We start from the raw sequence: 27,116 nt of genomic DNA on the forward strand, positions 1-27,116 counted from the left end.
TGGTCCACATCTTTAAAAAAGGAAATAAAATAAAATTGAGATAATACATACTTTTTGTATGAATTTTGAAAGATAAATACATGAAATAGTATATAAGGGAAAAAACTGCCAACCATAGTTAGAGCTCACTCAATGCCAATCTTCTTCCCTCTTTTGCAATTAAAGTAGTTTTTCTCTAAAATATTCTCTATGCTTTTTACCATTAGCTTTCTATGTTGAGAGTTATAAAAATCATGTTGTTCATTTTTATTACTTATAGAAGATATAAAATTTGCCATAAGTATACTGATTTTTCAGCATATAATGGTATTTCATTTCTGATAAATCACAAAGAATTGATTTAGAATATACATGCTGAAATAAAATTACGATTAGTTTTACTAACACTAAAATTACATTTGAAGAAATGATTGCATGCTTGACAGAGAAAATACAGTTGTACAAGAGAAAAACTTTAAGTTGTCTATAATTGTCATACTCTAGGATATGGTTCGGAGAAGGCAATGGCAACCCACTCTAGTACTCTTGCCTGGAAAATCCCAGGGACGGAGGAGCCAGGTAGGCTGCAGTCCATGGGGTCGCTAAGAGTCGGACACGACTGAGTGACTTCACTTTCACTTTTCACTTTCATGCACTGGAGAAGGAAATGGCAACCCACTCCAGTGTTCTTGCCTGGAGAATCCCAGGAACGGGGGAGCCTGGTGGGCTGCTATCTATGGGGTCGCACAGGGTCGGACACAACTGAAGTGACTTAGCAGCAGCAGCAACAGGATATGGATAATAGTATTAACAATGTTAAATGACTTAACATCAATTATCATGGTTATATAAGAGAATGTCCTTGTTTTTGGTAATTATACACTTAAACTTTTAAGAGTAAAAAAAAAAAGGAACAGGAAATGGTCATTCTCAAATGGACGGCATATTATGTTTTTATTCCTAGCACTTTTCTAAGGTAGCTGTCTAGTGTACGTAAGCTTGACATTCAGGGTACCACATCTTGACATTGTTCAAATCTCTCATTATTGGTGATGCACAGACCCTAACTAATTTCACTCTGGTAACAATGACAACATATTGAATACATTCTATGCACCAGATTAAGCATATTACATGTATTAGCTCATTTAATCTTCATATCAAGGCAATGAGACAAAATGATTTTCCTATTTCACTGAAGCACAAAGAAGTTAGCATCTAGGCCAGAATCATAGTAAGTGGTAAAGCCAGGACTGAAACTCAGGCAGTTTGATCTGAGCCTCCTCCTTCACACCATAGTGGCCACTGCTGGAAAAGGATGGGTTTGTCTACATCTTTCTGTCTACAGAACTATATACATCAAGTATTTTTTCATATAAAATGTTACTTTTTCTACTGCTAAAGTCAGGGTCTGTCCAAAAATGTATTCTGAGAACCAGTTGTAATTGTGAAAGCAATTCAAATGAAATATTCCAATGATAACTGTGCTTTTCCCACTTTCGATCACATAGATTTTCAGTATATAAATGAAATAACAATGCCTGTGGATGAGAGATTTAGATAAACTAACTCTGTCTTTACACCAGGCTCACATTACATTACATGATTCAAGCAATCATGGTTTTTGCAAACAAACAGAATACAATACAAAATGCAATCAGTTCAAAGAGTAGAATAATTATCCGAGTTTTGCAAATATGTTTCCAAAGCCTTAGTCCCACAAAATATCCAGCTAGCTTGCCAATTTTCCATTTGTTTTATTTCCACTCACCAAAACCAGTTCTTTTCAGTTATTCCACCTTTTTCTGGTTTTTCAGATAACTTAACTATGAGAAATAGCTGTGAAAAGAAGAGAAGCGAAAAGCAAAGGAGAACTGAACTATGAGAAAATGGGAGAAAGCTCATTCAGGTCTTACTGAAAGTCCCGTGAGTTCATCTGCACTGTGAGCACTCACTGAACCACTGAGTGTTCAATATTCAGAAAAGACGGCTGTCAATTATGTCAAAGTTCTACACTTCTGGAAAAGTGTGCTTGTCCAAAAGAAGTTGGTATCTTCAACCTCACTAAGGAAAAACACAAATGGGTTTGAATAAAACTAAAGTTGAAATGTTCAGTTCAATCAGTTCAGTCATTCAGTCCTGTCTGACTCTCTGTGACCCCATGGACTGCAGCACGCCAGGCTTCCCTGTCCATCACCAACTCCCAGAGCCTACTCAAATTCATGTCCATTGCATCAGTGATGCCATCCAGCCATCTCATCCTCTGGTGTCCCCTTCTAGTTCTGCCTTCAATCTTTCCCAGCATCAGGGTCTTTTCCAACGAGTCAGTTCTTCATATTAGGTGGCCAAAGTATTGGAGTTTCAGCTTCAGTATCAGTTGTTCCAATGAATATTCAGGACTGATTTCCTTTAGGACTGACTGGTTGGATTTCCTTGTAGTCCAAGGGACTCTCAGGAGTCTTCTCCAGCACCACAATTCAAAAGCATCAATTCTTCGGTATTCAGCTTTCTTTATAAAAGGTTGAAATCTGAAATAGCCTCATCACCACTGTAATTCCATTACAATTTTTATTTTCTCATTTTCTCAATTTTTTGGGTCTGTTTGGAGACATATCTTCAGATTTGATCATAGTATACCTTAATTACCCAAATAGTGTTATCAGTACATGTTTACTTAGTTGGGTCCTTACTATGAAGAATCTAAGCTACTCCACTTTGTTAACAGAAAAACTCCATTTTGTAAGGTTCTGGGAAAAGAGCCTTTAGAAATCCAAGAGCCTTTGGAAATCCCCTGACCTCACCCCACCACCCACGAGCCAATCGGACCCCAGACCAAAATCTCCTGACTTAACGCTCAGGAACTTGTGGTCTACCTAGACAATAGGGACCAATCAAGAACCAACACACAACCCTTCAAAAGAAAGTGACCAATCAGACATTCCCCTACCTAGAAATCCTTTTTTTTCCATGCATACTCCCTATATAAGCAATGTAATCCAAAACCCGGGGCTCCTCCCTATAGCCGCCTTGTCGATATTGGTGGGAGCCCCAGCTCCAGCTTGGTAATAAAAACTCTCTTCTTTTGCGTCGGATATCGGCTCCCTGGTGGTCATTGGGAGATTTCGCGACTTGGGCATAACAACTAATGCTTGAAAACCCACAAACTAATTTCTTACTATTCCTGGGAGATCTCCTAGAACAAATATTCTAAACCCTCTCTATACAAGATGCCAACATTTTCCCATCCTCAGCTTTTGATCAGACTTTTCCCTTCACTGAGGGAATTTCAGTTATGATATACATGTGAGCTCACATCTTGCCTTCTGTCTATTCTAAATATTATATTACTTAATGGCATCATAAAAATCAAAGCAGGAAAAGAGAAATAAAAAACAAAGAGGAGCTGGGACAAACAGAAAGCAAAAAGTAACTGACATGAAAGAGAAATATTACACTAGATCCTACAGACATTAAAGGGTTAGTAATTTTATATACACCTTGATGGGAAAAGCTTGAACAATTTAGGTGAGAAACAGACAAAGTACTTGAAGGATACAAACCAGAAAAATGTATTTAATAAAAGATACTCTTAATGGCCAAAAACTATAAAACTCTTAGAGGAAAACATAGGCAGAACACCCTATGACATAAATCACAGCAAGATCCTCTATGACCCACCTCCTAGAATAATGGAAATAAAAACAAAAATAAACAAATGCGAACTCATTAAACTTAGATGCTTTTGCACAGCAAAGGAAACTACACAAGGTGAAAAGACAACTCTCAGAATGGGAGGGAATAATAGCAAATGAAATAACAGACAAAGGATTAATTTCCAAAATATACAAACAGCTCATGCAACTCAATACCAGGAAAACAAACAACACAATCAAAAAGTGAGCAGAAGACCTAAACAGATATTTCACCAAAGATGACGGCTAATTAACACATGAAAAGATGCTCAGCGTTTCTCATCATTAGAGAAATGCAAGTGAAAACTACACTGAAGTATCACCACACACAGTCAGAATGGCCACCATCCAAAATCTACAAGCAATAAATGCTGGAGAGGGTGGAGAAAAGGGAATTCTTTTGCCCTATTGGTGGGAATTTAAATTGATATAACCACTGTGGAGGACAATATGGAGATTCTTTAAAAAACTAGGAAAAGACTACCATATGTATCCCACTACTCAGCATATACCCTGAGAAAACAATAACTGAAAAAGACACGTGTACTCTGATGTTCACTGCAGTACTATTTACAATACCTAGGGCACGGAAGCAACCTAGATGTCCATTGATAGATGAATGGATAAAGAAGCTGTGGTACATACAGAGACTAGAACATTAATAACCTGGGTCTCCTGCATTGCAGGCGGATTCTTTACCAGCTGAGCTACGAGGGGGAGTCTACAAAACCTCAGGGCGTCCCAGGTCACGCTAGTGGTAAAGAACCCGCCTACCAGCAGGAGACATGAGAGAGGTGGGTTCAATCCCTGGGTCAGAAAGATCCCCTTGAAGAGAGCAGGGCAACCCAATTCAGTACTCCGTCCTGAAGAATCTCATGGACAGTGGAGCCCCAAGGGCTACAGTTCACAAGGTCGCAAAGAGTCAGACAAGACTGAATTGACTTAACACACGTGCATACAAACTTAAGAATAACATCACACTTAATGATGAAAGACTGAATTCTTCCCCAAGTACGGGAAAAAGAAAGTCCTGGGATAAGGCAAGGATGTCCACCTCCTCACTCTCAGGAGGGTCCATCATTGACTGTCCACCTCTGACAGTTTGTCTCTATTATTCCCATTCCTGAACTAAGTCATTGAAGTTCTGTCCTTGACATTACACTACTCTTTTCATATTTCATCCTTTGGGAATCTCATCTTCTCCAAGAATTTCTAATCATCACCCTTATTTAGTTCCATACGTCCAAAAGTCCATTGGATATCATTACTCGGAATTCTTTACTTTCATTTCAAATGTAAGATTAAAATTGTATTCACCTTTTATCTATAAGGATTTTTATTTTTATTTTTATACTATCATTCTCCCAGCCACCCAAATTCAAAAATCAGTATTATTAACTTCTTCATTACTCACAACTCCACAGATAATCCCTGGTCCTATCAATTCCTCATTTTCAAAAATAATCCACCTTTACCTCTGCTCCATTCAATTTCTAAGTTCAGATTCTACTCCATATTTTTGTCAAGCTCTTCCTTGAAAATCACTCTCAACATGCCATTACATTTTACTCAACAGTATAGAATACTAAGTTCTATAATTTAGATTCAAATTTCTCTAAAGTTTAGCCTGCTTTTCCAGGGTGTCTATCATAATCTCACCACATAATCTCTGTTATCTATTTATTATTCCATTCAAATCTTGGTGGCTCAGTGGTGAAGAGTCTGCCTGCCAATGCAACAGTCTTGGATTAGATCCCTGTGTCAGGAAGATTACCTGGAGTAGGAAATGGCAACCCACTCTAGCATCTTCCTGGAAAATCCCATGGATAGAGGAACCTGGCAAGCTACCATCCATAGGGTCACAAAGAGTCGGGCAAGACGGAGCAACTGAGCACACACACACAATTTTCTACCTTTGCCCAGACTTTTTCTTTTGTTCATATTCTTCCTCTCTATCTCCCCTACTGTCTTCACCCCACTGACATATCCACCACTACCTCCACCCATTGAAACAACTGCACTGAAAAGCTTCCTTTCTGCAAGACTCATGATTCTTCTACAAAGTTTTCTCTGATCATTCCAACTGGAAGTGATCATTCCCTCTCCAAATTCTTATTCCTCTGTTCCTGTTCCTATGTAGCATGCAATATATTCTAGGCAGAGCATTATCTTCTCAACCACTGTGCTTGCTGTTGTTCAGTTACTCAGTCATGTCTGACTCTTTGCAACCCCATGGACTGCAGGATGCCAGACTTCCCTGTCCTTCACCAATTCCTGGAGCCTGCTAAAACTCTGTCCATTGAGTTGGTGATGCCATCCAACCATCTCATCCTCTGTTGTCCCCTTCTCCTCCTGTCTTCAATCTTTCCCAGTATCAGGGTCTTTTCTAACGAGTAGGCTCTTCGCATTAGGTGGCCAAAGTATTGGAGCTTCAGTTTCAGCATCGGTCCTTCCAGTGAATATTCAGGACTAATTTCCTTTAGGATTGACTGGTTTGATCTTGCAGTCCAAGGGACTCTCAAGAGTCTTCTCCAACACCACAGTTCAAAAGCATCAGTTCTTCAGCAGTCAGCCTTCTTTATAGTCCAACTCTCACATCCATACATGACCAGTGGAAAAACCATAGCTTTGCCTATATGGACCTTTGTTGGCAAAGTAACATCTCTGCTTAATATGCTGTCTAGGTTTGTCATAGCTTTTCTTTCAAGGAGCAAGTGTCTTTTAATTTCATGGCTGCAGTCACCATCTGCAGTGATTTTGGAGCCCAAGAAAATAAAATCTATCACTGTTTCCATTGTTTTCCCATCTATTTGCCATGAAGTGATGGGATCATATGCCATGGTCTTTGTTTTTTGAATGTTGAGTTTAAAACAGTTTTTCATTCTTCTCTTCCACTTTCATTGAGGCTCTTTAGTTCCTTTTTGCTTTCTGCCGTAAGGGTGGTGTCATCTGCATATATGAGGTTATTGATATTTCTCCTGGCAATCTTGATTCCAGCTTGTGCTTCATCCAGCCTGCCATTTTGCATGATGCACTCTGCATGTAAGTTAAATGAGCAGGGTGACAATATACAGCCTTGATGTACTCCTTTCCCAATTTTGAACCAGCCCATAGTTCCATGTCTGGTTCTAACTGTTGCTTCTTGGCCTGCATACAGGTTTCTCAGGAGGCAGGTAAGGTAGTCTAGTATTCCCATCTCTTGAAGAATTTTCAAGTTTGTTGTGATCCACACAGTCAAAGGCTTTATCTTAGTCAATGAAGCACTAGATATTTTTCTGGAATTCTCTTGCTCTTTCTATCATACAGTGGATGTTGGCAATTTGGTCTGGTTCTTCTGTCTTTTCAAAATCCAGCTTGAACATCTGGAAGTTCTCAGTTCATATACTATTGAAACTTAGCCTGAAGGATTTTGAGCATTACTTTGCTAAAATGTGAAATGAGTGCAATTGTGCAGTAGTTTGAACATTTTTTGGCATTGCCTTTCTTTGGGATTAGAATGAAAACTGACCTTTTTTAATCCTGTGGTGACTGTTGAGTTTTCCAAATTTGCTGGGATATTGAGTATAGCACTTTGACAGCATCATCTTTTAGGATTTGAAATAGCTCAGCTGAAATCCTATCACTTCCACTAGATTTTTTTGTAATGATGCTTCCTAAGGCTCACTTGAGTTCACACTCCAGGATGTCTGGCTCTAGGTGATCACACCATCATGGTTATCTGTGTCATTAGAATCTCTTTTGTATAATTCTTCTGTGTATTCTTGCCACCTCTTCTGGATATCTTCTGCTTCTGTTAGGTCTATACTGTTTCTGTCCTTTATTGTCCCCATCTTTGCATGAAATATTCCCTTGGTATCTCTAACCAGTGGTAATTGCTTAGAAATAGACACCTAATCTTGCTAATCCAGTTATAAATTTACACCTTTAAAAAAGTTGTTCACATTGTGAATGAAACAAAAAGAGGGGAGCGATAGATTATTTTCCCACTTGTTAACTATATTTACGTATGTTTAAGACCTGGTGTGGAATGTATTTAACCAGATGCTAGAATGAGTTTGGGTCTGCATGATCTGTGATGCAGACACATCTGGGAAGGCTGTTATGACCTTTTAGCCCTTAAACAGACATGAATCTTGTGAAACTGACATTGACATTTAGAAAAAGAGTTTATGCGTGCAACAGTTCACTGAAATCCTTTTACACTAGGGGGTATTCCCTACCTATTTTAAAGAAATTTAAAAAAAAAAAGACTTGAAAAAGAGAAACCCTATTTTAGAATATTTTCTAATGTTAATTTATGTCCTCAGTGCCTAATGGAGTGACTTGCATATTGGGGAGTCATTAAATACATTATGCGCAATTTTGAAAGTAACATCCTGCCTTTCCTTTTGATAAATCTAAATGAGGGGGTAATTTTGAAGCTAAAAGAACTGATGAACCTCCAATATTCATATCTTTGTGGTATAGGAATAATTTGACTTAGTAGGAGCAAAATATTCCCTAGTAGTGCCTACCTTCTTCCTTCAGCCTGTATTAAGAAAATATATGAACTATAATTGAACACAGGCTCAATGATGTCAATATTATACAATAAAAGAATGGCATACTGGCAAACCTTAAAGGCACATTAAATGAGTCAAGAGGAGACAAAAGGGCAAAAAAAAAAATCTGGGTCTCAAATTTCTTATCCTTCAGTTATTCTAGCTGGGAGGAAGAAGAGAAGAGAGAGATGAAAAAAGAGAGAAGGAAGGAGGAAAAGAAAGCGAGTCACTAACAGAACAATCCTGAGAATGGATCCTTCGAATTGGCTACACCAAAGAAAAAAAATTTAGTGAGTTCAAGGGTTTCCTGACAGTTTGACAAAGGGATAAATGTTTTCAAGTGGGTAATTAAATAGAATACTTACTTTGTTACTATCATCTTCTAGGGGAAAAAAATGGAGAATGACAGTAAAACACTGAATAACATTCAAATAAGAATTTGAATACTGATATTATGACCTAGCGGAGAAGGCAATGGCAACCCACTCCAGTACTCTTGCCTGGAAAATCCCACGGACAGAGGAGCCTGGTAGGCTGCACTGCATGGGGTTGCTAAGAGTTGGATATGACTGAGTGACTTCACTTCCACTTTTCACTTTAATGCATTGGAGAAGGAAATGGCAACCCACTCCAGTGTTCTTGCCTGGAGAATCCCAGAGACGGGGGAGCCTGGTGGGCTGCCGTCTATGGGGTCACACAGGGTCGGACACAACTGAAGTGACTTAGCAGCAGCAGCAGCAGCAACCTAGAAATTTATCTTCACAAAATCAGATAGTATAGTACTTACGGGATATTTGAGGAAATTTTCCAGATCATTTTTACTATTTGATTTTCACTTTAAGGATTAGAAACAAATGGCTCTCCTCCCTCTCACTCCTAATCCCATTTAGCAAATGGGGCCAGGTGTAGCTTCACTGTACATCCACGGTGAAGGCCATTCCTTAGCCATCTTGCTATAGTGCTTGATATTCCAGGACTTTTAAGGTAAAAGCAGGAATAATGATCACAGTGCACTCTGATTATCACGGTCTGATTATAAAAACCACAGCCATTGTAAAAGTCATTGCATGATATATGTATTAAATATATTTATAAGTTATAAATATAAAATACTGATAAATAAAAGTAGGCTCTGGTTAATCACTAAAAATTGACTTTATGAGGGTAGGAGGGTTGAGGACAATTCAGAGAATCATGATTCTATACAGATTTTGTAAGCGTTTAAGAATAAAAATATGTAGATGTTTTAATTATGTAATATATAAAAGCTGTTATGCAAAAGTCATTCTTCTTTCTACTTATTCATTTCTAATGTTCTGTAAAGTGAAATGTGAAAGTAATATTTTCCTAGATAAATAACTGTATGTGGATTTCAATCATATTTGAACTCAAATATCTGCATAAAGATGTTTCAATATAAATTATCATTGAGGCTTTATTTTTTGTTTTTATCAAAGATTATTATATGAATCATATATTAACCTTGTTTATACTTTTTAAACATAAAATATTAGCTTTACTCTTGAAAATCTGCTTTGATAATTAGACTTTGGCAATAAAATAAATCTGCAATTGTATCATAAAATATTACTCCTGAAACATATTCTCATGGGATATTTTTCCTTATGCACAGGTTATGCTCTGAAATAAATGAAGCATTTTACTGAGATTTCAAAATGCTATGTGGCAATAGTAAAGTTAAGCCAACATCAGCAGAAGTTGGCATTATCATTTTGCATGACAGCCAGAGTAATGACTGCCACCTTCAAACTAAGAGAACACACCCAAAACGCTAGCCTTGACAATCCACAGGATGGCTGCAAACTCTTATTAAAAAACATGATTACACAGATGTGAAATTGGTCCTCACTCATTGTCAGTCTTTCTCTCTTGAATAAAGTCTCTTTAACAGCAAAGAGCTTTGACTGCGGCTATGTTAAACAGGATGAAGTGAAAATTCTTACGGGTATAATAAAAGATATGAATAAACCCCAGTTTGGCCTGGGGAACTGAATGTAAGCACAGCTGCACGGGGAACCTTGAGAAAAATGTGACCATCTGTCATCATTTTCTTCAACAGGTGCTTGTAGTTTTTCTTCTTTTTCTAAATCACAAAAGCCTTGTTACTTCAAATATTTCTGTTTGTAATATCCATTTCTATAATAACTGTTATGGTGCTTTAATAATACTGATAGTATAATAGATATTTTGTGTTCAAGGGAATCTTTGATCCTAAAAAACCATAAAACCCTATAAACAAACTATATAAATATAATCTTCAGATTTCAGTATAAGCTGATTTTAATAAGTTATTTCTTTGCTAATCTTGGAAATTTGAGAGGAATGTCAGAACAGAAGGGGACTGCCTTCTAGGAACCACTTCAGATAAAACTGAGATTCTCTAGTTCTAAGAAGTGATCTGTTAAGTAACTGCCAGAATATCAAAACAGGAGCCCTGTAAGCTTGCTTTCCAGGGAGGGGCCACCTGAGCAATTTGGTTGTTCTTTAAGTGCTACCTTCTGCAAATACACATCCTGATTTTTCTCCCACAGCCAATCATCTCATTTTAGTTTTCATGGAGAGAAATTTAATACTTTGCTATCATTATAGAATTATCAGATAAAGTGTAAAATTAAAACTTTGACTTGATCTCTGAGAATAGACTTCAACGAAAAAAAGAATTTCAGATTTTACCATTGACATATTTTTACTTTCAACCTATTTCATCATATTAACTTTAAAAAAAATTTTAGATGGCTTCTCTTAACTCTCTATGACCAATTTGTCAACTTGTACAGTTGTGTCAGACTCTTTGCAGCCCCCTGGACTGTAGCTGACCAGGCTCCTCTGTCCATGGGATTTTCTAGACAAGAATACTGGAGTGGGTTGCCATTTCCTTCTCCACTGACTAGCTGATGCAAGAATGTTTGGGAACGCATGTAAGAATTAAAGATTTTAAAAATTTAAAAAATAAAAAACTAAAAAAAAAGAAAGAAAGAAATTTTGAAAAGAAAGCCCCTTCTTTCCTGTCTTTCCTCCTCCCTCCCTCCCTTCCTTCCTTCTTTTCCTTTTTTCCAACACATATTTTATGGCATGGTTGCTATTCCTCAGTCCCTGCGGTAGGGCTGAAAGCACGTGTCTGTACAGTATAGACTACAAGACAAAGTGCCTGTCATCATCAAACTGATAGTGTTGTTGCAGGATAAACAATTTTTGAGCTTAAATAATAATATAACCAAAAATATTTTGACAATAAGTGCTTATAGGAAAGTAAAACAGAGATTCTAGAGGTGGATTGGAAAGCCTGGAGTTGAGGTATCAGAAAAGTCGACAATGAGACTTATTTTGAGAAATAAACTACATTTAGGAGCCAGCCAATGACAAATGTGGAGGAAGTAGATCTGGGAAGAGATAGCAGCTGTTGGAAAGGACCTAGAAGGGGAAGAGGCAGGGCAAGGTTTATCTAGTTTGGTGAAGCAAATAATCGCCAGTATGACTGAACTCTAGTGCCCAAAACAGAAAAATGAGGTCAGCAGGGATCAGCTGATGCCCCAAAGGTTACGATGCTTTACAAATCAATATAGGGAGCTCAAATTTAATACTAAGCTTATACAGTCATTTGAGCCTTTAGCAGCAAGTGTCATATTTTGATTGATGTGAAAATATGTATATATGTGCCTGTGTGTGCGTATGTGTGTGTGTGAGAGAGAGCATGTGTGTGTGTTACTGAGGTTGTCGTGTAAAAATGAAGAGAAGAAAGAAGAGCCGTGGTCAGAAGACAGGAATCAAGCAGGGGTCCTGCGGGTTCAAGCTTGAGTGACGGTGATAAAACTGAAGGGAGGAGGTAGGCAGGTTTTAGATTTAGTTTGGAGGAAGCACCAATAGACCTGAAGACAGGTTTTAAACGTGGGATGAAGGAAGGAGAAGAAAAAAGGATGACCCCTAATTTTTGACAGAAGCTACCAGGAGGTGTCATTTACTGAGATGGGAAAGGCCAGGGAAGAAGCAGGTTTGAGATGCTATCTGGACACCCAGGTGAGAAAGTCTAGAGGCAGAGTGTATATAGACTGTTCTTAGATCAAAATAATGCATCAATCAAGTTTCAGAAATTTACTGACTCTATTGTTAACCTAGAATACAAAGGCCTCTAAAGCCCTCCAAATTCTTTTGAGTATTTACAAGTCATAAAACATTCTCTTTCTTCTTTTTCGTCATTTTTTAGGTTTCAGAACAAATATATATTCACTATATAGGATTAAAATATATTCACTAATATAATTCAAATATACTGAAATATATAGTAGGGAAAGAAATTAAATACTCTCATAATAATTGTAAAGATTCGCTGCACACCTATCCACAGAAACAGAACTTCTTGAGGCAGATTAAAAAACAACATAGATGTGCTCACTTCAGCAGCACATATACTAAAACTGGGATGATCCAGAGAAGATTAGCACGGCCCCTGCACAAGGATGACATGCAAATTCATGAAGCGTTCCATATTTTCACACATGAAAAGATGCTCAACATTGCTCATTATTAGAGAAATGCAAATCAAAACTACAGTGGGATACCACCTCACACCAGTCAGAATGGCCATCATTAAAAAGTCTACAAACAATAAATGCTGGAGAGGGTGTGGAGAAAAGGGAAACCTCTTGCATTGCTGGTGGGAATGTAAATTGATACAGCCACTATGCAAGAAGGTATGGAGATTCCTTAAAAAACAAGGAATAAAACCACCATATGACCCAGCAATCCCACTCCTAGGCATATAACTTGAGGAGACCAAAACTGAAAAAGACACATGTACCCCAATGTTTGTTGCAGCACGATTTACAATAGTTAGAAGATGGAAGCAACCTAGATATCCATCAACAGATGAAAAGATAAAGAAGCTATGGTACATATATAATGGAATACTACTCAGCCATGAAAAGGAACACATTTGAGTCAGTTCTAATGAGGTGGACGAACCTAGAGTCTATTATACAAAGTGAAGTAGGTCAGAAAGAGAAATGTATATATCATGTACTGATGCATATATATGGAATCTAGAAAGATGGTACTGATGAATTTATTTTCAGGGCAGCAAAGAAACAGACATAGAGAACAGACCTATGGACACGGAGTGGGAGAGGAGTGGGTGAGATGTGTAGAGAGAGTAACATGCAAATTTACATTACCATATGTAAAATAGATAGCCAATGGGAATTTGCTGTATGACTCAGGGAATTTAAACAAGGACTCTAACAATCTAGAAGGATGGGATGGGGAGGGGGGTGGGAGGGAGGTTCAGGAGGGAGGGGACATGGGTGTACCTATGGCTGATACTTGTTAATGTGTGACAGAAAACCACAAAATTCTGTAAATAATTACCCTTCAATTAAAAAAATAAAGTGGCAAAAAACACACATAGTTTCATAGTTGATAATGTTTTCTCTTATAGTAATTTCTTAAATAATTTAAAAGTATGGTTGTGGAGTAAAGTTATTTCCAGCATCACACTCAAGTTGGAAAACAGCCTGAAGTATACCTAATCCATGTTGTGTTGTTGTTCAGTCGCTAAGTCATGTCCAACTCTGGGACCCCATGGACTGCAGCATGCCAGGCTTCCCTGTCCTTCACCATCTCCCTGAGTTTGCTCAAATTCATGTCCACTGAGTTGGTGATGCTATCTAACCATCTCATCCTCTACTGCCCTCTTCTTTTGCCTTCAATCTTTCCCAGCATCAGGGTCTTTTTCAATGAATCAATTGGCCAAAGTATTAGAGTTTCAGCTTCAGCATCAGTCCTTCCAGTGAATATTCAGGGTTGATTTCCTTTATGATTGACTGGTTTGATCTCCTTGTTGTCCAAGGGAATCTCAAGAGTCTTCTCCAGCACGTAGTTCAAAAGTATCAATTCTTCATCAACCCCATGAACAGTATGAAATGGCAAAAAGATATGATACTTAATCATAGTTCCCACCAAAGGAAGGTTTCTTTAAAAAATGTTTTTAGGAGAGGATCTCAATGTTCAATATCTCCAATGACAAAGCTCATGCATTTAACAACCTCATAAGGCAACTCATTCAATTTTATTTTAGTTTATTTTTTGGTCACACCATGCAGCTCCATGAGGGATCTTAGTTCCCCTACCAGGAATTGAACCCATGCTCCCTGCATTGGAAGTGTGGAATCTTAACCATTGCACAGCCAGGGAAATACTGCAACTCATTTTAATAACTCTGATGGTAGAAATGGATTTCTTATACTAACCTGAAAGCTTCTATCTTTAAAGTATACTAATTGGGTCTTTTTTCTTCCTCTGGAGCCTAATAGGTAACATCTAATCCATCTTTCTTGAGGAAAGCTGTCCACTATTTCAAGACAAAGATTATGTCTTTTCCAGCTGTTCTTTCTCCAAATATTGCCAGATGCTTCCTATTGCCTCGGTAGCCCAATTTCCAGAGATTTCAATTATCTTTGTAATTCTCCTTTAGAACAATCGAGGTCACTCATACATCTTTAAAAAAGTTATTTTAGAAGCTATCTTCTGGGATGATTAGCCTAGAATAGAGTACAATGTCAGTACTTCCCTTGATGTCAATGTAGTATTTAAAGGCTAATATTGCATTCATGCGGAGAAGGTAATGGCACCCCACTCCAGTACTCTTGCCTGGAAAGTCCCATAGACGGAGGAGCCCAGTAGGCTGCAGTCCATGGGGTCACTAAGAGTCAGTACGACTGAGCAGCTTCACTTTCACTTTTCACTTTCATGCATTGGAGAAGGAAATGACAGCCCACTCCAGTGTTCTTGCCTGGAGAATCCCAGGGACAGGGGAGCCTGGTGGGCTGCCGTCTATAGCATCACACAGAGTTGGACATGGCTGAAGTGACTTAGCAGCAGCAGCAGCAGCAGCAGCATTGCATTCATGTATTCAACAGGCATATCTTTGAGTTTAGGATGAATGACTACTTAGACCTAATATGAATTCCAATTAAGACCAATTTTATACACTTTGTACATACAGAATTAAACATTAAATAGTGTTTATTTGTATTCTGACTGAAGTTTTAATTTTTAGTTTTCTTTCTTTATTTTAATATATCACTATCTTTGGAGTCCTTATTCTGTAGCCTAATATAGGCAGTCTGTTATCAACATGATTTGGGTATGGATGTTTAAATATTTACAATAACTAATTTAACTTTATTAGTCCATCTTCTACAGTGACATCATATGAAACCTGCCAATTACCTTAGTATCATTCAGACACAACATTCATTTATTAGCCGAACTACAAGTCCAGCAAATCAAATACCAAAGAAAATGCAGTCTTGTCAGTATAATTTGTGTTTATTGAAAGCATGTTGACCTCTAGTCACAAACCAATTGCTTCAGGCAAAGCATTCACAAATCTGTTGCTTAAAGTTTGTCCTTGAGTTTTCACAAATGCCTCTCAACCTCCCTGAACTCTTCCCTTAGTAAATATTTTTTCTCCAAGTTGAAAATCTGGGACATTTGTCTCTATGTAATCATCTGATAAGGGCTTCCCAGGTGGCACAGCGGTAAAGAATTCACATATCAATGCAGGCGGAGAAGGCAATGGCACCCCACTCCAGTACTCTTGCCTGGAAAATCCTATGAACGAAGGAGCCTGGTAGGCTGCAGTCCATGGGGTCGCTAAGAGTCAGATACAACTGAGCGACTTCACTTTCACTTTTCACTTCCATGCATTGGAGAAGGAAATGGCAACCCACTCCAGTGTTCTTGCCTGGAGAATCCCAGGGATGGGGGAGCCTGGTGGGCTGCCGTCTACGGGGTCGCACAGAGTCGGACACGAATGAAGTGACTTAGCAGCAGTAGCAGTATCAATGCAGAAGACATAGGTTCGATCCCTGGGTTGGGAAGATCCCCTGGAGCAGGAAATGGCAACCCACTCCAGTATTCTTGCCTGAGAAATCCCATGGACAAAGGAGTCTGGCGGGCTACAGTCCATGGTGTTGCAACGAATCAGACACGACTGAGTGACTGAACATACATGCAATCATCTGACAATTCTGATATTTCACTGATTGACTCATTCTAACAATACCTTGTATTGACTGAGTACTTTCAATGTACCACATACTCTACGAAGAGCTTTAAGTGACTAGTTCATTGGGTCCTCTCAAAAATGCCATGGGTAGATATAATTTCCTTCTTCATAAAGGGAGCTGTCACTTGAGCAAGATTAAAGAGTTGGCCTAGGGCCACACAAGGAATAAGTAGCAAGCAATGTTGGGACTCATAGCAGGACTTCCTGCTCTTAACTGCTCAGCAGTTATTCAGCAGGTATTCCTTGAGGACCCACCAGGCAAAGGGACTCTTTCCTGTTCCCTCAGGAAATGAGACACTCATCAGCTTGTAGATGTTCCATCCACGCCCTAATGAAACACTAATTATCTACTATGCAAACTCCTTTTCCTCCTTCTCCCTGCTGCAACTATAGCTTTAGGGCATTTCACTGCTTATTAGTAATCTTGGAAAATGAAAGTGGGAAGGGAAAGAGTATCTATTTACACTTTACACTAACTAGAAATACACTTTTCCAAATACAAAGCGAGTCATTTTGTTACTGTTCATTCTAATAAAAGATTTGAGAGCAGAACACATCTCTTGGCTTACATGCAGGCTGAAACTAACCTGAGACTTTCATTTATTAATATTCATTTGATGCCCTGTGACCACATATAACTTACCAATTTTAGGCTTTGTGTGGGCAGATATTTCTGTTGCTTAGAAATATAGCAGCTAGTACCAACTGACAAAAGGTATGTAGGAATGGAAGGGAGGTACAAGGAGGAGGGAGATTTCTGGCTCAGAGTATTTCAAAATACACCGCCACCCACAGTTCTTCCATTGCTATTCTCATTTCAGCATGTAACTTTGAGAAAATACTTTAAATTATCAACACATTTGTTAAACATCTCAGAAGTGTTTCAATTCTAGAAAAACCCACTTGACTTATCTACTTTACAAAATAATCTCTATCCAAGCACATGCTAACCCTTGCTTCAAACATCAGTCACTCTGAATTGCTTTGTTGGGAACCCCACTATGCATCTCCATGCCCAGAGTCTGGAATCTTCCAAGCTTCTGTAGGTGGACATGGGAGTTACCTGATTCTGATCAAAGAGCCTGACCACACAAGGTCAGTAATTCCTGAACGTGACTGAACAGAATCAATTAAAAAACTTTAAAATATATTAAGCCCTGTGTAAGCTACTAGAGGCTGTGATTTAATGGCGTAAAGGAGGGAGGAAAGATGCCTGGATGCTAAAATTTTTTAAAGATGTGCAGGTGATTCCAATGTGCAAATTTGGGAATTTCTGACGTGGGAAGTATCTTCCCAGTTCTCAGTCCTCTATTAGCACTGCCTGCTCACCACTGGAGTGCAATTTGTCATTGCCATCTTGGCCCTGTCTGAAGGGATCTGGAGGTCCAAAATACCAGGAGGCCTTGTTTCTACATGGTTTCATCTACCATGAGTTTTCCTATATGAATGGGCTTCTGGGCATGAAACTTTTAGGGGAGAGAAAAAAATAGTAGCAATTTAGTTGTATCTAAGAAACTGAGGTTCTCAAATTTTAGTTTACAAATTGCCTGAAAGATGGAAATCTTCCCCAGACTCATGTAGTTTTGTTGATCTAGCTTCTCAAAGTCCTTTAACTCTCTCATGTTATTGAAGATGAGAAGGAACACAGAGTATAAGAGAAAAACATTCACACCTAGTATTAAGAAAGAAACTCCTATAAAATCACCAAATCTCTAGATCAAAGCCTGAAAGACTCTAGTTGAGCTTACTAAACGTGTGTAACAAGGCTACAGAAACAGAAAAGAGAGCTCAGGTGGTTCAGACACTTTAATTATATTTCTTCCATGCAGGCAGACTTCTATAGTCAATGTCTACTGCACCCTTTGAAGCCCATGCCAGATAATCTTCCTCATGGTATATAATACTTTGAATGGTAAATGCTATGGTTAATCTTGAAAGACAACATTTAAAACTTCGGACACTTGTTTTCCTTCGTGTTTTAACTGTAAGCCTCCCAATCTGAAATAGCCACAGCACTGCCCCTTATCACATCACCCTATTTCAAACCTCTGCACACACATCACTTTTTTATATTTTTCCTGCTTATTTGTTTACCCCCATCAAAATGGGAGCTCCATGAGACCACTGATTTCCTCTCAATCAATGCTATGTCCCCAGGATCTAGAACTGTTCAATAAACCTTTAATCAATATTGCTTGAGTGAATGAATGATCCCCATGCTGTATGGCCTGGAGCCTCAAATTTTTACATCTACGAAATGGGAGAAATAAGATATTGACCTCATAGGGCTATTGTGAGAATTACATGAGATAACACACTTGAAGGACGATAATGTATGGCATATATTAAGAACTCCATGAATGAAAAATCACATTACAGAAATATATATCTATGGCATTTGTACAACAAAAATGTAAGAGAAATACTATGATTTTATTTTACCAATCTTTTTAAAACTGCTTTTTATTAACACGTTCTTTCACTATTGCGGAAGAAAATTAGAATGTTTTTATATAAACTACCAGCTGCTTGCAGAAGAAAGAATACCAAACCAGGACCAAGAGGAAATGAATCCAGACCACTGATCTATACGGCTTCCAACAGGTCACTTAATAGGTACCTAAGGCCCAGTTTCTTAACTGTAAAATTCAGGCGGGAGAGTTAGGAAATTTAAGGCAGATCAACTGAACTCTAAGCTCTGAAGAGCAACAAGTGCCCAAAATATCAATATTCAACTTGTAAAACCAAACACTGTTTAAAGATTTATCATAATATTTGGCTACATTAGTTGAATACAAAAGACCTCAATAGTAAATTAAATTTGAACTATACATTATTTCCATAGCACTCATTTATAATCCCATTTTTACTGTTAACAAAAATTAACACATTTGAAGCTTTCTTATTTTTGCAGAATTTCCTGCTTATGTGCATACTATATGCTGTCCTTAGGTGAAGCTTTTCTTTATTTTTGGTCTACTCCAGAATTTAACAAGTTAAAAAAAGACAGAAGTGGAGAAGAGGTTTTCTAGAGAAATAATTCTCTGTTTAAAAGTTCTGTACTAATTACCTTTTAAAAGTTACAATAAGCCACATTACGAGGCATCCTTAGGCAGAGTTGTTTGTTTGTTTTACATACAGATCAAACATTTCCAGAAACAAGATGATATATAATGAATTCATTCTTTTGGCCAGCAACTCTATTTTAACAGTGCTCTATTACAAATGATGAATCAATAAACCACCATTCACTTTCTTTGAAGTGGATGGACTCTTGGCTTTCTTTCCAAGAATCCAGAAATAGGCCATCGGTCGCCTGAAGCCTTGAACTTTGCCAGTCAATTCAGGTGCATTGTTCTCCTGGCTCTTAGTCCCTCTCCTCGGGCTGGCTTCTTGAAATCATTTGCTGCGTCAGGGAGACCACGCAGCTGAAGAGCATCCTGGTGATTCTTGGTTCCCGCTTACTGGTGCACGTGGACTCACTACTAATACACCAAACATGAAGCTTGGAGAGGTCCCTTGTCATCTGGAAATTGGCAGAGGGAGCAGGGGGCAGGGCATAACCTGAAGATTTATAAATACCTCTTAACAAAGCCCCAGCTGATCTGTGTCGGGGTTGTACACTCTCTTCGTCTTCCCGTTACAGCTTTTCAATTTGCTTTCCAAACATTTCTTTGTTGCCGTTGGCTGCGGTGCACTTAAAAGAAGCACATCATTAACCACAAAGAATGCTCACTGTTTCCCAGCACTTCCTCAGCAAGCAGCCGGGCAGCAATCACCTCGCTGCTGAAGAGACTCCTCATCACAGCAAAGTTTCGGTGGTGGCAACAGCCAACCAGTGAGGTTGTAACAAATGATGACATCCGTTTCTGCCTCCATTCCCCAGCAATTTACACCCCCAAAGGAAGACTGAATTCATTTTTGTGCAGATTTCAACAGGCACATCTGACAATGCTGCCCTCTTCTCCAACTCACACAAACTAGGCATTCATCAACCCTGATTACTTCCCCCAAATGGCGACTCAACAGTTGCTAAGTGGCTTGGATGGGGGCGGAATTGCTCTGTGTCAGAAAGGGGCAAAGTACAAGGAGAGGACACGAATCCATCAGGGACGTAAGCATTGAGTTAATTCACTGAGACAGAATAGTGAGGCTTTCCAAAGCCAAGGCGAAAGGAAAGACTGCTTCCCACCCCTGGCAACTCTGTGAAACACAGTGTCTGGAAGCCAACCTCAGTACCATCCCAGGAGTACTGTGTCCCTAAGTGAACAACTTATCTGATAGGTTACGTGGAGACAGGCTTTACTCTACAACCACGTTTCTCTCTTCTTTCCCATTTTGATGGTACCCGGTTATACACCCTTTAAAGAAACACCTGCTCCAGGGTTGGAAGATTACAAAACGGCAGGGCCAATTTCCATAATACCTCATCTCTGAGTGTAGTTTTAAGAGTGTCCAAGCCAGTATACTGCTCTGAGGCAACGGAATCAAAATCTGATACTTCCATCTACAAGCAAATGTCGCACTGCCCCCTGGAGGTAGTCTCATTGCATCCAGTCCTGAATTAGTGACTGGCAACCCCTGAAATGTCAACCCACTCCGGTGTTCTTGCCTGGAGAATCCCAGGGACAGCGGAGCCTGGTGGGCTGCCGTCTATGGGGTCGCACAGAGTCGGACATGACTAAAGCAACTTAGCAGCAGCAGCAGCAGTAACCACTGAAAACTCTGGGGTTGCTGAGGTTTAGAACTCTTTTTTGGGGGGGCAGAGGGAGGGTGGAAAGAATGTGGACTAGGAAGACTAACTATTCACTAACTGCTTGTGAGTGGGGTGCGTGTGTAAGCATGAGGGAGTAAAAAAGAGGTGAATAAGTAAACGCTTGCCTCCCCATCTCAGCAGTGTAGAAAGAGTGGATACATGGTAATAGGTACTCAGAAGCGGTGGTTGAAGGGGGATTGACAGGGTGGTGAGAATGAGTGTGGTTGCATGGATTTCGCAAAGATGGCCATGCTAATATCTTCCCCTCCCATGTGACCTCCTCACCATGGGATATTGAGGTGGTATCTACATTTTCTCTTGAATCCAGAGGGACTGGGACCACAGCAAAAGACATAGTCCAGGACTCCAAGGCTAAACGATAAAGGGCCGTACAGTTTCTACTTGGGCCTCTTGAGATGTTCACTGTTGGGACTCAGCCACTATTGGGAGGAAGCTGGGCAGCTGCATGGAGAGGCCACATTCCCACCACAGTACCTGGGGAGGTCCAGCCAACAGCCAGCCTCAGTCACCAGTCAGAAAAACCAGTGAGAGAGCCTCCAGATGACTCAGTGACTCAGAGTGGACATCAAGTGAAGCAAAAAAGACCTGTCACCACCAAGCCCTGCTCAAATAGTAGCTTTGGAGAAAAACAAACCACCATGTTTGGGGGTAGTTTATTACACAGTGATAGATAACCAAAAGAGGGGCAAGGTCCCCTCCGACACTGAATATTTCCTAACACAGAAATGGGGCCTGAAGAGAACTGGAACCTGCCTCTCAGCCTTTCACCAGTTTTCATAATTTGGGTTGATTCTTTATTTACTTTAGCTTTTTCCCTCTTGGTCCCAAATCAAGCTGTCCATGGGATATATCTCAACTGAAATTATGTGTGTATATATGCAAAACAGGGTGTGTTATACAAACGAATTGTGGCTGCTATTTACTAATCAGATTTTACTTACACGCACACACACACACACACACATCTGTCTTCTCTCAAAAAACAAACAGAAGATCTGGCAATACTTGATTTGCATTCCCACATAACAGTAATTCACATGTGAAAACGGGTTTCTTCCATCCCCTCTACTCTTCTGCATTACAATACTGCTGTTTCCACTGGAGTCTTGCCACTCTTTTACATTTGCTTCCTGACCTCTGTATGGATTTGGGCTTATGACATCTTTTTCACCAGCAATTCTCTGCCAGGCTAGTTGGGAGTTAGTCTTACATAGTTATCCACAAGTTAAAATTCCATTGAAAAGAAGAGCCTTAATATCATCAGAAAAAAATAAAAGTCCAAATAATAATAAAATAAAATATCTAAAGGTCAAGTTTTCTAATTAAATAAGAAAGAATGAAATAATATATATAGAAAGTAGCCACAAGGGAAGGTGACTTGGACATCAGCTTAGGTTGTCATCAGTCATCATACAGTTTAATGCCATTGCCCCAGAACCAATGCTTTATGTTGTATTGTTTCATGCAAAGTTTGTTCTCGCTGAAAGTAAAATTACACGAAAATCAAAGTTTCCTAATGGAATCACATACACAATGTTTAAGAACTTAAACATTGGTAGAGTTGCTGAAGATGCCACTCACTGTACAAAGAATCTCAAATTAGTAGGTTTTGGGAGAAGATACAATTTCAAATGTTGGAAAATAGAATCTCCCAACCTGGATGATCTAGCTGGAATTGATACATTTCTTTTTATTTTTAGTGTCTGGGGTCTTTCATTTTATTAAAAAGGTTTTTAATAAATTTTCTTTCTACTTAACTGCTATGCATAATTTTTATTGTATATGTCTTAAAATGAGTGAGCTGTGCTGCGCTGTGTGTGTGTTCAGTTGTGTCCAACACTTTGCGACCCCACAGACTGAAGCCCCAGGCTCTTCTGTCCATGAGATTCTCTAGGGAACAATACTGGAGTGGCTTGCCATTTCCTACTCCAGGGGATCTTTCTGACCCAGGGATCGAACCAGTCTCTTGCATTTCCTTCACTGGCATGCAAATTCTTTACCAATGCTTAAGAAAATGGAGTAGTAAAGGATGTCAGTCAACTGAGAAAATAACAATCCTTTATATATGAAAATAAAAATTCCATTTCCTTAGGAATAAAAATAGAAGGAAAAGTTCTATTTCTTGCTCATTAAATATATTGGGGAAAGGTCCATATCCAAGGCTTACTGAACAGTATTATGTGTTTAGAAATTAAGCAAAGTTCTATGTTTCAAAACCCATCTAAAGGGCACTTAATTAGTTCTTATGTGATCTTTACAAAGAGCTACCCGCAGTGTGGAAATACTGTAGTTTGTGGTGTGCCCCATATAGCATGTTGAAACAGAATTCTGCTCTTAGTCTTTCATTTGATATCAAACTTGATGGGCTTTCTATAAATGCTACTCTTTGAGAAAAACAATATCAAGTTATCTTTAAAGTATACATGTTTTCTGATATCACACTAAAGTAAGACTTTCCATGCTCCCTTCAACAAAACATTTAAGGATAGTTAAGGGGCATTTGATTCTGCCCATCCTAAAAAAAAAAAAAAAATAGACAAGCAAAAATATGTGCCTCAGCTCAATAGATGTTTAAATAAGGCACTGTTTAAATAAGGTACTACCTCATATCAGAAGAGAACTGAATTACTCAGCTAGTGAGGCCTGTGTTTGGAGTCAAATTCTTGGTTTACAAATTTAATGTCTGAGATGCTGCAGGAGGATTAAATTTATACATCAATGGCTTCAACGGTGTAATTCTCATAAAACTTTACTGGAGTTGTGCTTATTTGGGGGAGGAAAGGACTAATTTATGAAAAAATAAACAACAGAAGGGTTTTAAAGTTTTTATTGCTGCCATTTTTAAAACTTCTAGCCAGAGTTAACAGCTCATTGCCAGAATTAGCATTAAAAATTAATGGCAGAACATTCTGGCAATCAAACTTAGATGTCAGAAATAAAATTACTGAGAAACGCTCTTTGGACTCTATCAGGTACATCGACTTTAATATCATCAAAGCCTAATACATAGCCAGAAGAACTAGCTTTCATATGGATTAAGACACTTTTAGCAAAGGGCAGTATTTTTGGATGAACTTTGATAAGCAACACTATATTCACTACGATGTTATATCATAGTGGAGAAGTGTTCAAATGTTGGTCAAAATTAAACAGACAAAAATGTCCAAAAACCTAAGCATCTAATCATTCCGATCATTTCAATTCTTAAAAAAATTTTTTTTCCTATTCATTAAAATATCTGTGAACGGGCAATGTCTCTACTCTGGCTCTTTCAAAGCAAAACGGTAGCTGTCAATTTAATTTTGTTAGCTATTAAATAAAGTAAGTGGCATCACCGACTCGATGGACAGGAGTTTGAGTAAGCTCCAGGAGTTGGTGATGGTCAGGGAAGCCTGGCATACTGCAGTCGATGGGGTCGCAAAGAGTCGGACACGACTGAGCGACTGAACTGAACTGAAAGTAAGTGAAACGTTTTATCACTTAATATGGGGTTTTGCCTGAAGACCAGGTTTTGTAGGCTTCACAGCTTCCTAAACAGTTCCCAATAACAAGTTCCTAAGGATTCTTGGGGACCTTTCATTCATTGCTGGCAAGAGGTAGCTGACCCAGCCCCAGAGATGGGAAGCTACAGAAAAGCCTTCTGAGATCCACGATTCTAGACAGCTAGACAGCAAATGCCAAAACTCTCCAGTCCCTTCAACCCCGAGAGCCGTCCCGTAGATCCCCAAAGCCCAAAGATCTCTCCTTAACCATCAGGGATGACTGGTGGTGCGTGGCAGGTGTGCACTTGGGGCATGTACTAAGTGGGGCGTTAGGGGCAGGAAAGTGTTCAGAGACGGAAAGCTGCCTAGGTTTACCGTGTTCAGCTTTCCGGGGGTTGGGCGGCGGAGTTGGGGAGTCCAGCCCCAGGGGCCTTGGACTCCGGGGTGCAAGAGCGGATGGCAAAGGGTAGCGGAAGCCGGGCTGAGGCTGCGGGGCTACGGGGGCGACGGCGGCCAGCCTCCGCCGGAGAGAAAGCCGGGTGGCCCGGGGCGCCCCCCAACCGCGCCTGCCTGCCCGCAATCCCGACCGGCCGGGGGCTCGGCGGGGCGGCTGCAGGAGGGTATATACGCGCTTACCTGGAGGTAGGGCCGCCCGCGGGCCACCCCGCCCACGACGATGTCGGCCGCGGCCATGGCCCCGGTGGACGAGAAGCCGAAGCCCACGTAGCCGGCGGTCCGCACCTCGAGGCGGAAGGCAAGCCGGCCGCCCCGCGGGCCCCAGCTCAGCCAGTACTTGCCCTCGGAGTCCAGCAGCGTGCGGTGCGGGAAGGGCCAGCCCGAGCCCCCCGCCGCGGCGCGGGGGAGCAGCCCCCACAGCAGGAGCAGCGGCCAGCGGCACATCCTCGGGCGCGTCCAGCCCACGGGCACCTGGGCTCCCGCCGACTGGAGCGCGGAGGGCGCACGCGGAGCGGCGGCGCGAGCAAGCGGCCTGGGACCGCCCCGCGGCCCGCCCGCCGGGAGGGGCCGCAGAGTCTCCCTCTCCCTCTCAGGCCCGGCGGTCCGCCGGCTGAGTCCCGCCGACTCCATCCGCGACCCGCCCTTCCGGTCCATCCACCTGCCGCCCCCCGCCCCCGACTTGGTCCCCAAGGTCGGATTCAGTGGGGAGCGCAGTGACGGGCGTCCAGGAAGAGGAGAGGAGGAGGCAGAAGCCGAGGACAGGGGGTGGACAGAAAAGGAGCGCGGGGAGTGCTAGTGCTTGCCTGGGCAGCGTGGGCACGTCGCGGGGAACAGGGGGTGGGGATCCCAGGGGAAAGAATCAGAGCTTGCTGAGGAGGGCAAGTTTAGCTTAGCAGAGGAGGGGAGGACCTGAGTAATCAGAGGGATGATCCTGGGTTTGATGGACAGCAAGTGAGAGAAAGTCCCGTCCAGGGTAATTGCTTAACATCTCGATATCCGCTGCATCGGAAACCATTGTAACCAGCGATGCCCTAAACCCCACGGTTCACCTCCTCCAGCGCGTTTGTTTCCTGACCCTAGGAGTCAGTGCCCTGAGGCTTGCCTCTTTATGCCTGGTTTTTGTTTGATTTGGTTTGGTTATGAGAAATTCTGCCAAAATACTCAGCCGCCAGCAGAGTAGGTCAAGGCTGAAGCATCATTTGGGAGTTAAATTTTAATTTGAAGTCTTCCTAACTGTTTCAAGTTCTGGCCATAGTCGTGTTTGTCAAAAAGTGTTTTTGCCTCTGCTTTTACCCACATCACTCCTGTCTTCGGAATGCTAATTAGTGTAACTGCAAATTACCTTCTCTATTCATTCATTTATTTATATTCTGCCATGTTTCAGACAACGTTCTAAGGTGGCTCATAAGATACAAATAATACAGAATATAAAAATAAAAGCGGATATCAGATGAAAAGCAGCATGAGCAAGGAGAATATATAAACGGTGCTATCTGCTCTGCATTTGGAAGCTCCACACGAGCTGCCTACTTTGTCTCTTAGAGTCGTGTTTCGGCCTGCTTTTTCTTGCTCTTGTTTTCTCTTCCTGTTCCTTTACCCGTGACTTTCCCAGAGTTACCAGCATGCATCAGAACTGTGCTCTCCCAACGATTCAGGCATATTTGACTAATTCCAGAAGGCAAGCTTCCAGTGGATCTGCTTACCAGGGAGTTCAGGGAATTGCTTGAGAAGGGACTCATCTCAAGGAGAGAGGGGACAGAAATCTATAGGTTTAGCCAATGACAACAGACCAGAGAAAAGAGGTGATGAAACCTTGGGACAAGGCAAGAAATAAAAGAGCCTGCGCAGACTTAAAGGAGCTAACCCATTGAGAGCAGCAGCAGTAGCTCCCTGGGCAGACATCAGAGGCAGCTGCATCAACTTCAGCAAACTAAGAATTTCATCCTTAGAACTGAGATTTTACAAGTACAGGGGTGTGGTTACTGCTATGGCCCTAGCCAGGAAGAGAAGAGGAATACGGAGAGAGGAACAAAATGGTGGACACAGAGACCAAGAAGAGTCAATCTTGGGGTACATGAAACAGGGATTTCAAGGGAGTTATGC

The 27,116-nt window shown here is 40.5% G+C and overlaps 1 protein-coding gene and 1 non-coding gene across 2 annotated transcripts in view; one reads left to right on the plus strand and one right to left on the minus strand.

The window, feature by feature from the left end:
- The window catches only part of MOXD1 (monooxygenase DBH like 1), a 95,225-nt gene extending 69,627 nt beyond the window's left edge, over positions 1-25,598 (minus strand). The window contains exon 1 of the mRNA XM_069599263.1: positions 25,194-25,598. Coding sequence (XP_069455364.1) covers positions 25,194-25,457 — 264 coding nt within the window. The 5' untranslated portion in view covers positions 25,458-25,598. The remainder of the gene's footprint in view (positions 1-25,193) is intronic.
- LOC138445465 (U6 spliceosomal RNA) lies at positions 12,616-12,722 on the plus strand. The gene has a single exon (XR_011258899.1). It is a non-coding gene; the product is annotated as a U6 spliceosomal RNA (small nuclear RNA).
- Positions 25,599-27,116: the final 1,518 nt, after the last annotated feature.

The sequence above is a fragment of the Ovis canadensis genome, chromosome 8, assembly GCF_042477335.2.
Source record: "Ovis canadensis isolate MfBH-ARS-UI-01 breed Bighorn chromosome 8, ARS-UI_OviCan_v2, whole genome shotgun sequence".
In the NCBI taxonomy this organism is placed as follows: domain Eukaryota; kingdom Metazoa; phylum Chordata; class Mammalia; order Artiodactyla; family Bovidae; genus Ovis; species Ovis canadensis.